Source organism: Penicillium nucicola, assembly GCF_028828085.1.
Source record: "Penicillium nucicola strain IBT 29836 chromosome Unknown utg000014l, whole genome shotgun sequence".
NCBI lineage: Eukaryota > Fungi > Ascomycota > Eurotiomycetes > Eurotiales > Aspergillaceae > Penicillium > Penicillium nucicola.
This window is the reverse complement of record NW_026643138.1, coordinates 407531-424332: the sequence shown is the minus strand read 5'-3', so window position 1 is coordinate 424332 and position 16802 is coordinate 407531. Positions and strand designations below refer to the sequence as shown.

At 45.4% G+C, this 16802-nt stretch overlaps 3 protein-coding genes across 3 annotated transcripts; all 3 read right to left on the bottom strand.

The window, feature by feature from the left end:
- Positions 1-2275: 2275 nt before the first annotated feature.
- Positions 2276-2620, bottom strand: N7511_011507 (uncharacterized protein; the record flags this gene model as incomplete). The annotated part of the gene is made up of 1 exon (XM_057133884.1): positions 2276-2620. One exon carries the CDS (start codon positions 2618-2620, stop codon positions 2276-2278), a length of 345 nt encoding a protein of 114 aa, XP_056978554.1.
- A 4349-nt stretch (positions 2621-6969) lies between these two features.
- On the bottom strand, positions 6970-8243 carry N7511_011506 (uncharacterized protein; the record flags this gene model as incomplete). The annotated part of the gene is made up of 6 exons (XM_057133883.1): positions 6970-7230; positions 7293-7394; positions 7447-7541; positions 7614-7753; positions 7812-8038; positions 8091-8243. The coding sequence occupies 6 exons, from the start codon at positions 8241-8243 to the stop codon at positions 6970-6972; spliced, it is 978 nt and encodes a 325-aa protein (XP_056978553.1).
- A 5017-nt stretch (positions 8244-13260) lies between these two features.
- Positions 13261-14313, bottom strand: N7511_011505 (NmrA-like family protein; the record flags this gene model as incomplete). Its single annotated transcript, XM_057133882.1, has 3 exons — positions 13261-13429; positions 13490-13652; positions 13701-14313. 3 exons carry the CDS (start codon positions 14311-14313, stop codon positions 13261-13263), a joined length of 945 nt encoding a protein of 314 aa, XP_056978552.1.
- Between the last annotated feature and the right edge of the window lie 2489 nt (positions 14314-16802).

The window sequence follows — 16802 nt, the reverse complement described above, 5'->3', positions numbered from 1 at the left end:
TGCATGATTCTGTGGGTTAGGGATTTTCTTGAGGTAAGCTCTGATTTTAACGCTTTAGATTATAGGATACAGATATAATTAGATTACTTACGCTGACCAGCTTAGATGAATAATCAAAAGAGGGGGGGGGCTTCTGTCCTGCTAATCGTCACTGGTACTGTACATAAGTTGCAAACAAAATCCTAATTGAGTACTTTCCTTATATAAGTGTCAGTCTCGACAACAGCATTAATTATCGAAGCGATCCTAATCAGCACCCTTTAGTTACAGAATTGCGTCAATGCAGTTAGCTGACGGCAGGCAAGGAGTTGAGCACTACTTTCCAGGAGGCCAAGAATTACCTCATTATTCAGATCGAAAATAGATATCCCCTATTTGCTCAAACTGACATGCAGACTTGTGCCGTCGAGAGTTATTCTAGAGGAGGCTATAAATTAGTTTAAAGTCATGATTATAAATTCAATAATGAATCGAGAAAACATATTTGAGCAGAAGACAACGACAATGGAACAAAGTATTGCTGAATTCTAAAATTTCAATTATTGATAGAGATGACAGGGTGTAGTTGAAGGAGGATGACGAATTGGGAGATTGCCAGGGCTAGGTGAGGTCGTCAATGGCACTCGTCGTGATGCGTGCTCATCGGATGGGCAACGAACCTCTGATCCATTTCTGTGACTCAAAGTTACGTCATCTTCTATATTTTTGATGAGTGGCAACTCACTACCAGTGGGACTGGCTTCCATCATGCACTGTTTCTTCAATTCTGTGAAACATGTCATTTTCGCTGTTGCTGTAATGGAAGTCTGACGCCCATCAATCTAGCAAGCAAGCAATTTCTGAAAAGTCTTCACTAGCCTCTCCCAGACCGCATAAAATCTTGGATACAACGTATTCCAACTGATCAGGTGTAGTGCCGTGATGTCTTCCTGCTTCCTTTCCGTTCTTGAATACCAATAGCGATTCCTCTGTAACGTTGGCATTCAAGGAGATGGCTGGGTATTTGTTCATATTGATACTTTCTACGCATAATATATCGGCAGGTACTGCAGCGGTGATATGCGTGTAGATAGTCCTTACTGCCGATCGTGATCCATTATCAGGATCCAAAAAGCGCAATATTGTGTATTTGTTGCATTCGATCAAATTGTGGAAGTCGTGAACTCTGCGTGAATCATCTGTCCACCTCTGCCGATGTCTTAGAACAATCTACCTCACTCACGTGGTTATGGATCCCATAGTGCATCGAGAATGGAAAATTTGGTGTTCAGCTGGAGGGAGGTATTGCTTTCATATGAAAGTTATGAAAGCGTATTTGTCCTCTAAACCCATAGTTTTGTCTGGGAGTGAACCATACCCATTAACATCATTTTCTGATATTCCAGCCTGGACACGAAAGCCACTGGCGGATGCGAGAGACTGAACCGGCATACTGTACATGGCGTGATAAATTCTCACAAGCAAATCTGCAATGCTACTGTAGTAGCTCATATTTCGCAAGATACAGTTGATGGCCAAAAGTTAATTTCAAGAAAAATCTTGATGATTGCCAAAGCCGCTTCAGAACATCGGCTAGAGACCCTGTTATAGCGACTAAAGGGACCGCGACTTCCACAATAAACGTCTCGGATTATCACTATCTATTCATAGTGAATCCGACTACATGCTCTCCAGCTCTAAGATTTCACGAATCGAAATTGGCCCTTCCGAGTTAAGATAGCCACCGTTCAGAAACAACGCAGTGAACGTGGCAAAGAAAGCTCCTCCCAACAGGTATTAAACCTACCCTATTAATAATCTTGCCCGACGGACCAATCCGCACCGTTGGCACAAAATTTGCAGCCTTTTGCAGCGTTAGCAACTTGATGCGGTCAGATAATCTGGAAATTTGCTGCTAGTGGAGCCCCCGTACTGGGGCCAAAAGTGACAAGTGGCGTCAGGGTCCATCGAGATAATCCAGGCAGGCCAAACTTATTGATGTAACTTATGATATACACAAAGTAAACCAGAAGCTAAATTATATGGTTTTCACTATCATACTGGTAGTTCTGCATCACTAGATCAATTTATTACACGTTCGCAGTCAAACGCGTTCTTTGGAGCTATTGGTCAACGAGGCACGCAGCGCACGCGATGTAGATTTTGCTATATTCAGTTGAATCTAGGTTACGACTGCAGATAACTTCTTGTAGCAGCCATTATGGCTGTGTACGTATTCCTTTGTGTATTCTAGCTTGTGAAACTGTCTCTTCATATACATCATACTGTATTGGTTTTAGATAATAAAGTCTACAGACCCTCCCAGATGAGCGCTTAGGGAGTGATTCCTTGGTGAGGGGTGCTCCTCATCATCATCATCGTCACCTGATTCTCTGGTAATTTGTGAAACTTCTTCTCCCTCGCTAGCAGAGGCCACGTAAGAATCCAAATGCTCCCGGCTAGAGGTAAGCAGAATTGCTATATCGGGATTGATTTCAGCCTCCCTAGATTCAATCTGTGAGTCCTCCTCATCAGCACTGATAAAGTCAAGGTTCTCTTGGAGATTATGGGCATCCTTCTCTTCATTCGCTGTCTCTCTCTCCTCTCTCCATTGGATTACCTCAAGGTTTCCCGAAGTCATATTAAGTTACACACATATACGTCACCAGATCCTGTATTGTTTTAGGCTTCAATAACCCTCAGCAATTTTGACAGATATCAAGATCAGAGTTTAACAGTCGTTTAACACCCGTACCTGTTGTTGGGGTAGAAAAAACATCTCATGCAACACTTGCGAGCATCGGAAATTGATGCTGATAGCCTTTCCAGATGGAACATAGGTCAATTGAAGTAGTTCCTAAAAGAACCATTCTAGCCACATTCACTATAGAATCAAACCGCATTGAGACATACCACTCTCGAGATAATTTTCAACCTAATTACTGTGGCGAGGTACTGGTTTTCGGTTCGAACCGACCTGCGCGATGAGTGCAAGCTTTGAGCCCTGGTATAATGGTTTCTGGTTATTTGAGAATGCCTGGCTATTGAATAATCGCTCTTGGTAGGATCGAACATAGTTATCACGACTGATATCTCTCACAGGACGCCAAGTTAGTCTCTGCCCATTCGTAACGCGAAAAGAATTGCATTTTATGCTTTAGTGCAAGTATGGTACCGATCGCCAATAATAAAGTCACACAGAGAGAGCAATGGCCTCAATACTGCGAGTCTTCTTTTTCTCTCCTGCCGTCCATTGCCGGGATATATGCCCGCCAATTAGACTAATTATACGGTAGCGCGGGCGGCTCGAGCGGCTTGGGTTACAAGGCGCACTCACATGTAACACTCCTATACCATCGCCGCGACCGACCATGAAGTTTCCCCTCGGCGCTCAGCGCGAGGGTTTTTCGTTAATGGGCACCCGGATGGAGGCTTTAACTAATATTTGATTTTTGCTCACCGCAAAGCAGATGATAACTTCCGGAAGCTCTAGGAAGAGCTGGATAGCCATTTTTCTCAAATTTCTGCCCAGATCTTCCCTCGATTTACTAGCGGCACAACAATTCTCATTCATGCACACCTCCACCTTTTCCTGAAACATGCCTTGTTGGGCGCCACGACCAGTCAAAAGAAGCTCATTTAAAAGTACCAGGAAAACTGACAAATAAAAGAAAGCACTCCCAATCCAAAAGTGATTCGCGACGGTGCACTGCTCAGACAGATATCCCTGCCAAAGTTAGCGCGGCCGTCCCTAGATGGTCGGTCGAGCCGTCCACGACCTCACCGGAAGCGCCTTGGCGGATTCCCCTGTGGCGGTCCGCAATCCCACATGACATCTCCCTGTCGCCGGAATCCCCTTCCGACTCGCGCGTGCAACCCCTTCGGGGCAATTTGCCAGACTGTAAACTATGCCGCGAGTTGAATGCCCTCTGCGATCACACTCGTCCGCAGTGCTCACACTGCTACCAACAGCAAACCCTTCGCTTCTACTTGAGCCCCGGGCAGAGGTCCAAGAGCAAGGCAGAAAGCTGGACTTGGTTGAGGCAGACCTGAACTGAATTCGGATATCTGATGAAGATGACAGATATAATAAAAAGGAAGAAGTTGTGGGCGTGGATCAGCTAGCTATTTCTCTCCCCGGAATGTTCTACGCGAGAATGAATTTACTCATTTATAAGGACCCACAGGACCACAGTCTACAGTACATTAAACTGTCACGTAAAGTTTGTTTCAACAGTAACTCCATACGACTAATCGCCATTTCGAATATGGGCCGGGAAAAAACGCGCGTGTGTATGGGGGTAGAAAGATTTTGAACTACTCTAGTCTGTGTATCACTGGACTGCTACAACGGGACTCACCGGGACCCTACAAGCAGCTCACATCCCTTCGTTGCCCAATGCCGATGATTTTCCGATGAATTAAGCAACCCTATACCCCACCGACAGAGTATATGCAGAGCTCAATGCCACTGCTGGCACGTCATCGTCCTTTTTCGCCCGCTTCTGGCAGCCAATACGATAATACTGTTCGAAGTCAGCAGCCCTTTTCGTTGTGCAGGGCAATGGAAGGCCACCACGAGAATATTGAGCGTGGGATAGAGTTTCCAATGTAGCTAAGACCCAACCACAACTCCCCAAAGAGTCGTTTCCAAAATTAGCGTAGGTCGAACGCAAATGGGCACAGCAGTCTAGACACACCTCCAGCCAAAACCTACAAAAGTATGTACTTTCCGATCAGGGCCTATCTACACTACCGAACACCATCCGACATACCAGACCGACACGTTCACAGGGAGATCTGGTGCAAATAAAAAGCCCAAGATACGCTGACTGGGCCACCAGCCTACACATCTCTTAGCTGCTTAACCCCGAGACAACATTCTAGTTGTCACTACCCCCAATATCTTCAATCTGCTTCGCATCCCTTGGATATCTCATTTGTTCCTGATCGGGCAACGGTTCATAGTATGTCATTCTCTGACGAATATCTCACCCCGGGAAACTCCGACTTGCTTCCTGGCTTGAAAGATGTTTGGCACGACTCATTAAAGCTCATGCAGCTTGAATGGACTCTATCTCGTGGTCAGTTACGCGAGACCTGCGTGCTACAGCACTATACTTTCATCCGAAAGCTCCAGTAATACATTGTCTTCATACGTATTTTGCTGGTCTATTGTTTGTGTAAATCTACCATTTGCTGAAAGCAGTCTGTGGCTGGTAGATGTCACACGAACATCCTAATAGCCAGGGCCCTGGGTAGATTCCCGTAAAGCTTCCTAGTGTAGGCCGCCGGCAGCGTGTTATCAATTTTCCGCAGGTGACCGCCTCTGGTGAATGATTCCCACTGCCGCCTCCACTAAGCGCGGATGTTGTCGCGCATAAGCGCTTTCGTCATATACAGCAAAGGGCGGAAGGGGTATATTTTGCCAGGGCTTGCCGCGTCCTTGGCCAGCCGATCTGCTGTGTCGTTTCCTGGGTTGTCGCAGAGTCCGGGTATCCATTGGAGACGAAGCGCGATTCCCTGTTCTTGAACATGTGGCTGCTTGAATGATCGCGTGGATAATGCGCTGTCCTGATTTTTTACCTGGGTTCTGGATTGCTTGCAGCGCTGTCGCAGAGGATCGTTGCCGTTGTTGTGCCATTATGTTCCGCTCATGGCCGCTGGTGGCTGATTATGAACAATGTACTGACAGCGTAGAAAACGCCTATGAGCTCTGCTATGTGAACCGACCACCGGTCCATGGGTCCCACCTGGATCTGCTGGGAATCGATTCCCTCTAGAGTATGGAGGCTTGTGATGATGTTCTGCGGTCGGTGGCGGAGGCGGAGGCGCGTTGGCAGAATGTGTGCCTCCACTTCCAGAGTCGTGGTGGCCACTGCCCTGAAAGCTGATAAGATGCTGATCAATGCGGCTCTCTGGACTGTTTTAAAGTGTCATAGGTGGGACTTGTCTCGCAAAGGGTAGTGCCAGACCGTCGACGCGTAGTCTATGACCTGCGTCACGCAGGCTTGGTAGAGCTGTCGCATCTGTTCTGGGGGTAGATGCCGCAGCCCGCCCAGAGCAATACTGACCTTGATTGCCCGTTTGATCGTTTGCTGGACGTGTTCTTTCCAGCAAAGCTCCTGGTCGAACACCACCCCTAGAAGCTTGGCCGTGGGCGACGGTTCGATCGTCTTCCTATTCATAACTACTTGACCTTGAAGCTGTTCGTGTCTTTTCCTGGTGATGTGAATCAGTTCGGTTTTCTCGGCTGCGAAACAAGACCCAGTACGACGGGCCCATGCTTCAATGCGGGTAATGGCATCCGATTGGATCTTGGTTAGTTTCTCTTCGGCTGAGCGTCCCACTCGCCACCGGAAGTAGTCATCGATAAAGGCGGATGCGCCGCCTTGAGAGTTGACAGGTTGGTCGACCAGGTCGGAGTTGAAGAATGCGAACAGAATGGGGGAGAGAGGCGATCCCTGTGCTAGTCCCGCGTTCGCCAGTGGTGTGGCCTCGGTCCGGAAGTCATCAAATTCTATGCTAGCGTGGCGGTCGCTCATGAAGCTCGCAATCCATTTTCTCGCCACGGTTGGTATTCTTCTTGCCCGGAGGCAGGCGTCTAGGCTCACTTTGTTGACTCCGTTAAAGGCACCTTTCAGGTCAAAAGCCACTAGCGTAATCACTTTGTGTTTATACCACGCGCGGTCAATCGCATTAGAGAGGACCAACAGGGCCTGTTCAGTCGTTCTGCCTGGTCGTCCTCCAAACTGGGTGTCCGGTAGCAGGCCGTGTTTTTCGGCGAGGTACGACAGTCGTCGCGCCATCACCGCTTCAAGAAGTTTGCCCAGAGTGTTAAGCAGCGAGATCGGGCGATAGGCCCCAGGTACTGAGTAGTCGAATTTCTTAGGTTTCCGTAGCACCACAATCTTCGCGCTCCGCCATCCCTTCCGTTCGGTACACGACAATTTCTCCGGTATAGGATCCTCTCCGTGCGTGCACTCAATCTCAAGGGTCGAGCTCCTGGACATTGTGCCTCCGTTCAGTATCTCGTGATTGTGTTACAGGATGGTTGTGATACTGACTAGCGCTGTCCGATAGCGGGTATCGAGGATAGCTTTGGGAAATATTCTGTCTGACGCAGGACCTGGCCTTGCGGGCGATCCGACGGACCAGAGGATAGATCATAGGAAGATTTCCGATAGCAACCGCTACAAATGACTCGCGACGACCCCAACTAGCACCTTCTTCAGCACTATTGGCACCACCCTGTGAGGTTAGCCTGGACATGGAATACAGGTGTAGTGGAAAGCACTTGCTGTTAGAATCACAACACAGCGCAGGATTCCAGCCGTGATAACAAACAGACCGCCACTAAAAAGGACTATGAGTGGGGCCTTCTCTCGCCACTTCATTCGGGATGTTATAATTATCTAGCATAGAAATTAGGAGCAAGCTGCATCCAACATGTCAAACAAGGCTTACTGGAATAGGAACGCTCATGAGATAAATGTCTGTAGTCACATTCAGCAAAACTGTGAAATAGATGTGAATCTTAGCCACGGCTGGCTGGCAATGATCTGGAACGAATTGATAAGTTGTATCCCCTAAAAAAGGAATCGTGGAAAACACGAGGATAAGGGGCAACGCACTTCCTGGGTCGGGATATATCTGCCAGTTCTTGTGAATGGGATGGCAGCCAGCAAGAATAACAATTAGCACAACAACATAGGTCACTGCGATCGAAGCATAGGATATGAGAATCCGTGTTCGTATATACAGTAAACCACCCCTATGAAATCGATATAAGCGACGAGTACAGTGCAGGCACTATGTACAGAGGTACTCACGTTATTCGAGCATAGAAGATTGCCATACATGCCTTTAGCAGCCATAGAGTCGTCACATATAGTGACCAACCGACCACTTGGACCTTCGAACCGCCGACGCGCCAGCGGTATTCGTCGGAATCAGGCGACAGATTTGCCCGTTGCCTGTCAGTCATGCAATTGTTGGCAAGTCCATGAAACCACTCGGCCACCATATATGCGGCACCGGTTTCTAAACCGTAAACCACCTGCACTAATATCAATAAACGCAACCTTTTTGGTCTTGCAAGGGGTACTGACAGCAGCTAGAACCATCAGATAATCATCTAGCTGGAAATCCTTCCATCCTACCATAATCCATCGCGCTTTAATTCGCAGCGCAACCAGCAAAACTGACACGCCTAGTAAGGCAAAACCCTCGACGACGAAGGTATTCGTGGCGGCTGAGGTCATAGTGACGGATTCGACATTAACCGTTGGCAGTATCGATAGGCATTGTACCTGCGGTAAGACAATCTCAAACAAAGTCCTCTGGCTGTTTCCTATGGATTCACATATGTGAACAACTAGGAAAAGGAGGCCTATGTCTCTTTTTGTCTTGTGTCGTCAGACACGTCTCTCGGGTCATCCGTGTTATGTAATACCCGTAGGGATTTAGGCTATTGGTGGTAGTCTTCCGCCTCAGAGACTCAACCTGTGAAATTTTGCCACTTTGCCGCTCCGATCAGCGTTCTGCCAGCAGATCCCGTCTCTCGGAAAATAATTTCTTCCGGAACATTATGTCTGACTCCGTACTGTGCTCGACCAATGAGAAATGTTCATGACTCTGTATTTCTATTACCCCTAGTTCTCCCAGTTTATGGGTCTAACGGTTCGGAGAGATGCAGTATGCGCCAGTACTAGCATTAACCAATGAGGTTATCCCCCAGTACTTGAGGTGTGTTTTTATATAAATCTGGTAGCAAAATGGTTATCTGAGGTGCGTCAAAGGATTACTTCAGTTAATACCGGAGCATTCAACTTAAGAATTTGATAAGAATAATCTGGAGGGGATAGTTGAAGGGATATTTTACATGATTTCGGTGGTCGTTGAAGTTATCAGTGGAAGGGCTTGTTAGTAGATTTTGCTTTGGCAGAAATTTTGAATAAAAAGTTGAATGAATTGCTGGAGGATCCAACTTTAAAATTTGTCGCAGGGGTCGTAAGAAAAAAGTCGTTTGGGCGGGGGATCAATTCAAGAGTATCATCAAGTTATGAGTTGTTGAAATATTGGCATCCAGAGTAGGTGTTAGATTGTTGGAGGAATTTGTTAGCAAAATTAGCGTTAGAAGACTATTAGAACTTTTTTGATATAATATCTAGGCGAAGAGATCAGTCCAGAAATCGTTGTACCATTCTGTTTATCGTGATCGTTATGGGGGAAGTTGAAGTGAACAAGGCTGCCAGTGAAGGCACGATTCTATGAGGAAGCTAGAGGAAGAATCTAAGAATCGTTGAAAGGCATTATTGAGGATTGCCATTTCTCAACAACGGCTTTATCTACTACGATAGGTCAACCTTTATTACTACTACTAGCGACTTCGTTGAACAACCTCGGCCCGAGAATCAATTATCTTAACGGCTCGCTATTATTAGTCTCTTTCAACGATATCTTTTTACGAAATTGTCAACGACTTCCAGTGATCAAGTTTCAAATTTTCAATGTTTCACTAATCTATTTCCCCCTGTTTTCTAGAAAAGATTTAATTTACTCAACGGCTCACTATGTAATAATCAGTCTGTCTGATTATCTTAATGCATTGTATCCATAGATGCTTCTGCGATAGAGGAGTGGTGAAAAGAGAGGGTGGGGGCAAAGTGGAGTCGCAAGTGATGAGATTGTCGAAAGCGAAAAGTTTCCCGTTTCAACGCAATGGTCGGGCAAAAGTCACATACAATATTCTGGTTTGTTAATAATCTCTCATCATCATCATATTGTCATAGTTGAATTCTAGCAATTTCCATTTTCTTTCTTTCTTGAAGTTTGACTGCATTTACTCATCACCGTACAGCTCAACTCGTTTTCACTCCTGAATACCGAAGAGCATTTATCTCTGGGCTCTGGTGAAGATTTCTCCCACCAGAAACCGCCGACGAAACCGAGCATTAGCAGGGGCTAGCTCACCGCCTCCTTAACGAGGCGTTCTCGAGACAACGAAAAACCTCATACATCGATATATTCGCACAATCGAATACGATGGTTGATGATGTACATTCCTGGGTTTTCTGTTTTATAGGGTCTAGCGGGTATTAGTCATAAGTGCTCTCTCATTTGTCAACGCTCATTTTGCACTGTCGATGTTGCAAATCAACCTCCCGTTTTCCTGGTTTTCTTGACCTTCAATTTCGTGTCAGGGCCACAGCGTGCGTAGCGCGCATCATCAGTAGCCTGCTGAGCTCCTGCAGGTTCAAATATATGATTCCATAGACTGAGAATAGTTATCACACCTGTACCTTGTGTCCCGATTTGAACTGTTGAGGCAAAGGGTCAGGGTAGATGAAATCATTATCATTATCATACTGTGCCAAGCTGCGAAGTCTCCGCCCTATCTTGCACAGGTGATCTGCTTACAGTAGTTTTCAAAATCATTTATGCACTGTATACCTTCACACTTTTGCAGTATTCAATTTTAGAGCACTCTTTCCGAATGTCTTGAACCATTTCTCAAAATTACCGCCAGGAGCTCATTGAGATCACGAGCTCTTATGTAGGTATAGATTTTTCTCCCGCCATGGTTCTAGTATGGTAGGAAATGAAACAGAACAGAGCTTTAGGCTGCTTTTATCCGTTGAAAAATGAAAGGTACGCAAAATTACTAGAAAAGGCCAATGGGTCCATTGCATGCTACTTCAGATGTAGTCCTCTATATGAACCTTCGAGAAAAAGATATAGGATTTGCCCATGCTAAAGTGAAGCGCGTGACGGGTGGTACCCGGGAATTTGACTCGCGGGCTTCTAAATTCCGCTATATGCATTCTGAATAGTTTTACCGGCGAGTCGACTCAGTTCGGAAATAAAGCGAATGAGTGAGTGATATTGGTTCATCTCCCTCTGCGAAAGCATTTTCGTGGACAGTTGTAAGATGGATGCAGGAGCTCGACTAATGAGATCTAGGTCATCTGCCGATTTCGGGTTGAGAGGATCAAGGAGAATATTGCAAAACAGACTCATCGAAGCTGGATGCTTTTGGCCTTTGCTTCCGTCGGATGCTTTACCGTTGATCCCGAAGGGGTAAGGCTATTCAATATATAAAACTAAAAGGAAGATCCTGGAAATTTTCCATATTCGAGAGAGAGCTACTTTCTTTTACTTGAGGTCTCCTCACTGGCGCCAGCTCCCCTTCTATGGACCCTCCGTCGACGTTAGAGACGCCGCTACCAGCTTCCGGATATCCTCGCTAGTCCTATATCGCCTCGACCATCAACATGTCCGAAAAGACATAAGAAGAGGAGAGTCCCGACACCGAATGGAGTCTTACGTCCATTGTCAAGGAACTCAACCAGCAATTGTTGGATACAGGCTTGAAGAGACGTGAGCTTGGATTGCAATGGGACAATCTTACACTCAATCTGAAGCACATCGATGGATGGCGCAATATTGAAATCACTTTCATCTTCATCTCTCATTTCTTACGTTATGGTCTTCTCGATGCTGAAGTTTCGAACCAAAGCTTCGAAGAAGGCAGAGTGAAGGACTACTTGCAGTGTTGAACTCCCTTATCCCCTCTGTCTGTTTGTGCATATTCCCTTCCTTTCACCGCCGTCAGATCCTTCGTATTCCTTTCCTTAACATTCTAATCTATTCCTTTCAAGTGCTTATTTTTATTCTTGATGTTATTTTGAACACACAGCATATAATTTGTCCGTTGTAGATCACTCGCAGCCGAATATAAAGCGCAAAAATTGTCATCCAAAATGTAGAACAAGAAGACATCGGTATAGACAGTCAGTCTTCCGTTGAATCAAATCATTCCATAAAATATTCTACCAGGTCCCACGCGCCTAGCTCTTTTCAAAAACATTGCATATTCTATTATATGTTGATTAGAAAAAATACGTCTTTGATGTTTGGAGATAGGATCACCCCATCAGTACATTATCATGCTATGTAGTAGATGTTGAAAAAGGCTACGATGCAAGTAGGGATGATGACAGGTACGACCGTACAATATAGATAATCTAACAATAGATTACCGAGGTGTTTAAGTCTGGAGATTCTCATTTGTGTGAGAATCTCCTCTTATACCAGAAAACTCTGCCTTCAGCTAGTCCTAATTAGATTTCCCAAGTGATGAATCACTACGGTTGCCGTCATGGCTCATTCATGGCATAAACCATGGCCGGCTACCATAAATCTCAACAGTAGAAAACCAGAGGAACCGTTGTGAAATGCTAGATTGGATATACAATGGCCGTTTTTCTACGCGTCGATCTTCGCAACGAAGCGACGTCAGCCTAAAAACCCCAATGATATGCAGTAGATGGGAAAGAAGAAAGGAGACAACTCTTATATCAAGTATGATTAATAGACACTAACTTCAATCTAGCATACACACTACTAGCGCCAGTTTTCAATTCAAGGTTTCGCAAAACAAATGAATTCAAACCGACAAGTAGCAATACAAGAAATAGCTTTAAATGTATGCTATTTTTTAAGATAATAGGAGATATCACCTCCGGCTTCCTCTCGTTGGGTCAATCCATTTCCAAGAAAGCGGAACTCATTTCGTGATCGATATTCAATTTCAAAGTCTTCTCCCCGGATATCTTGAAGCATTTCTCATCATTCGAGTCAGCATATTCCAGGGCTGGGGGGTTGAGGTTGGGAAGAAAATTTGGCTTACCTCTGTAGTGAATAACACTTCCAGCATGGAGAGCCGTGATCTTTCCGTTCACATTGTTATTCTTGTACCAGCTTCGGCATTCTCCAGCCCAAACAGTTCGCTTGAGAAGCTCTTGAGACCAAATGCTGAGGTCATGCACGGCCTTTGCTTTCACGGAAACGGATCTGGAATTTTCCAATTAAACAATCGTGATCGACCACTATTGTGAAGGAAACTTACTTGATATCTACAACGAAAAAGTACTAGTATTGGGCTTTTTAGGTTTGTATATAAAAATATTTGGCGACAGCCACCAAGCATAACAAGAATGCTGGCATGCTATACTAGGAATAACATCTTTTCAAAACGATACACCGTTGCTGATAACCCTAATAGTACTCAGCGCGGGTGCCAACTTAGGACTACTGAGGGTTGACGGGCGCCCCTTATGCTGTGATCTGAATTTTTCAAGTGCCGAGTATAAACATTTAGAGCTGTCTAATTAGCTAATAGGACCTAACATAGACACCCCAAGTTCCAACGCCCAGACGTAAGAAACTAGTCATTTGATATTTCTGAGCTAGTACCCTGCGCCGAAGATGGGGTTTTCATTGAGAGACATTTGAACCAACCGCCCAAGCAGCGGTCGCGAGTGATTCCTTGGAATGCTTTTGGAAGAAATCCTTGAATGTGAAACGTGGGATCTCGGGGTATCGAGTGGCATCCATCTTAGGTGTAAGATAGGTCTGGCCATTGTTGCAGTAGTATTGATAGAACCTTAAAGATTGTCATGTGTTAGATTTTTATGAGGTGTTCCTTCAATTAGTGTGAACTTACAGAGGAATCCAGGCCATGAAGTTGCTGGGGTCGTCATTCTTGACCTTGTGCATCTTTGTGTTGAGCTCTTCAAGAGATCCAAGATTGTGTAGCCAAGGCTTCACCTTATACTGCTCTTCGAATGCGGCAGCAATTTGTCGAATATTTCTGCGATCCCCAAGGACTATTATGGTCAGCTTTTCAGACCACAAAGAAGGCTAAGGGTACTAACATCTCTGCACGCCGACTGTAGTCGGGTCTTGGGCAACAGCTGCGACGAATTGGGCAGCGTTGTCATAAGTAGTAGACTCCCATGTCTCCTGGCCGGATCCCCAATAGTCGAAGGAATTCTGCTCGGCTTTCCAGACACCAAAGAAGTTCGTAAAGAAAGTTTCCATGAAAATGCCAATTAGCACGTGAACTCCTTGGACTTTCTTTGTTTTGAGATATTCCTGGATGTGCTTCATTGGGTCCTTGGCGGGAAGCTGCCCAAATTCCAGCTGGGTAAAGTCTAGGCTATAGTCACTGGCGATATAGCGGGGAACTGCCTCCGCTTCACATGCATCGATCAATGCCTTTTGGCCATTGATCATGAGATTGTGGTCGCCCAAATAGCCGCAAATTACCACATCGCTACCCTTAGCAAATACACGTAGAGCATCTTGATCATCTGACTGGCCTTGGATGATGGTGACTCTTCTGGAGGCAAGTAGAGAAGGCGAAAGTTTTGTTGGGTCGCGGCAGTAACCCTTAATGATAATGTTTGGATTCTTCAAGAGGTGACCCACGACACAACGAGCAAACTTTCCCGTGATACCGGCAACTCCAACTGTGATAGAGCTCATTTTGATAATCGGAATCTGCTTGATTCTAACTTGTCGCTGTATGTCACCACCTCAAAAAAGGTGAATACCACTATATAATCTGTGTGCGGATCGGAAAATACGGGCCCCGTCCGCCGACCACGCCGACCAACGCTGACAGCTCGGTGTCTTCGGGCCCATTCTCAATACCGAGATTATGCATTCCCATGATTTTAATGCCGAGCTCTTATTAAAAAAAGCATTCGATGATTAAGCAACCAATAAAAAGAATCCTGGTATCATGTGGTGGGTAATTAGTGCTTCTAATGCAACATGGATTATACATAGCATCAGATCATATTCTCTTTTATTTTCACACGATCACGACGGAAGGCTTTTGTATGACTAAGAATATATGCTCTAGTATTTCCAGTCGCATAGTGGCTGTTTCCTCTAATATTAGTTTCAAGGGATGCTATTCATGATATTCATGTCCACATCGAAACTTTACTAGTACTCTATCAGTTTAACGGCTCTGGAAACTGAAGACAATCAAGCATCAACATGTAAATTTGAAAATAACCAAGCATGGAGACGGAATATGAACAAAGAACGGAAGACGAAGGAGGCACCTAAATCGGGATACCCCAGGCAAGCATTCCTAAAGTATGTAACCATACGGGGAGTTACAGTCATGTATTGAAAACATCGACCTATCAAAAATGTTCAAGATTCTCGTGACTTCTCTATAACTCGACGTTGCCTTTAGATTTTATATAGATACATATATTATACTGATACATGTGCAGCCGCCTGAAATAGCCGTTGAAGACTATATTGAAGCAAAAGTTCAAATCCTGCCATCTTCTGCTAACTGGCGCAACACAGTAATAGTTCCCTCCACAGCCAACTTCATCATCTGCTTCTCCTTGTATAAGAAGGCTTCCAGCTCCGAGGGAGAGGCACCAGGGTGTCTCCATTCAAAAGTATATGTCATGTACAGCTCGCCATTTGATCCCTTGCTGATCACATTGGCAATAGTGCTTCCATCTGGCTGGACAAAAATGGCCCTTGAAGGCTTGTATGCGGTGACTGTTTCTGTGACTTTACGGTTGTTTTCGACGAAGACGATGTCGCGCACCGTGACGGCGTTTCCGGTTACGGGATCAGAGTGCTCAGAGATGACTTTGGTTGACTGAATGGCTTTTGGAACAAATGTTTCTGCCGATTTGATTTTAAGAAGCAAGCCAGCCCAAACTTGATCTTCATTCAGAATTGGGCTAACCCCGTCGGGGTTGAGCGGAGCAGTGAATGCGATATTGTTGGTAGCCATGTTATCTTATTGGGGAAGGTAGAAAATAATCTGCAAGGAGTAAGAGAAAAAACCGTGTGATCTGCAGTGAAGCGCGAATCCTTTCTATTTACGGCAGTATTGATGACGTAACTACGTTACTTCGGCATTAGATGTCACGGCCGAGCAGCGAGCGATGGCAATGCCCAACCGCATGACTCCCTAGACTTAATTGAACAACTTGAAATCGTACCTTGGTTCATCCCGGACCTAGGATTTCCCAAGTCAGCTTCGCTGTCTTGCGTAATCAATTGTCGCGAGATCCGTTTACCTCAGGTAGGCGATTTAATTGACATCAGTATTTTACTATTTAAGAAGCGCGATGTAGGATAATAGAAAAGTTGCTCTTCTCTAAACTTCAAGTCGCCAACTTCAACTGTCTATCCCTTCTCTCCAACGCGACCATTATGCAGCCAATCATTCTATACGGCCACCATGCCGGTCCCAATCCAAAGAAGGTGGTCATGGTTCTTGAAGAATTGAAAATCCCATATGAAATCAAGCTTCTCGAGTTTCCCGAAATGAAGCAGCCCGCCTACGAAAAGATCAATCCCAACGGACGCGTTCCCGCAATCGAGGACCCCAACACCGGACTTACTCTATGGGAGTCAGGAGCCATCATCGAATACCTGGTCGACAAATTTGACCAGGATCGAGTGATCAGTTTCCAGCCTGGCACTGCCAGTTCCTACCACGCGAAGCAATGGCTCCATTTTCAAGCTTCTGGTCAAGGCCCATACTTTGGCCAAGCTGTGTGGTTCAAGGTTCACCATAAAGAGGAGGTCCAAACTGCTATCGATCGATACATCAACGAGATCCGCCGTGTCTCGGGTGTGTTGAACAGTGTTCTCGAGGGGCATAATTACCTAGTCAACGATAAATGCAGCTACGCTGATTTGGTATTTGTTTCTTGGTTCGAAGTCGTTCCGTGGGCTACTGAGGGCGAGGTCGACTTAGAGAAGGACTTTCCAAACGTTTCTCAATGGTTAGAGACTTTGAAATCTCGTCCTTCTGTCATCACAGGTTTGGGTGCGAAGTCTGCACCTCCTAAGAAGCTTTGATCTAAAGTGTATATCAACCTTGGAAAACTTGATATCCTTATGAGATGGTCTATTTACAATTGGAAAAGGACTTATGCATAATTTGAAATTAGTTCAAGAGAAAAGGAGTTAAATCCGTA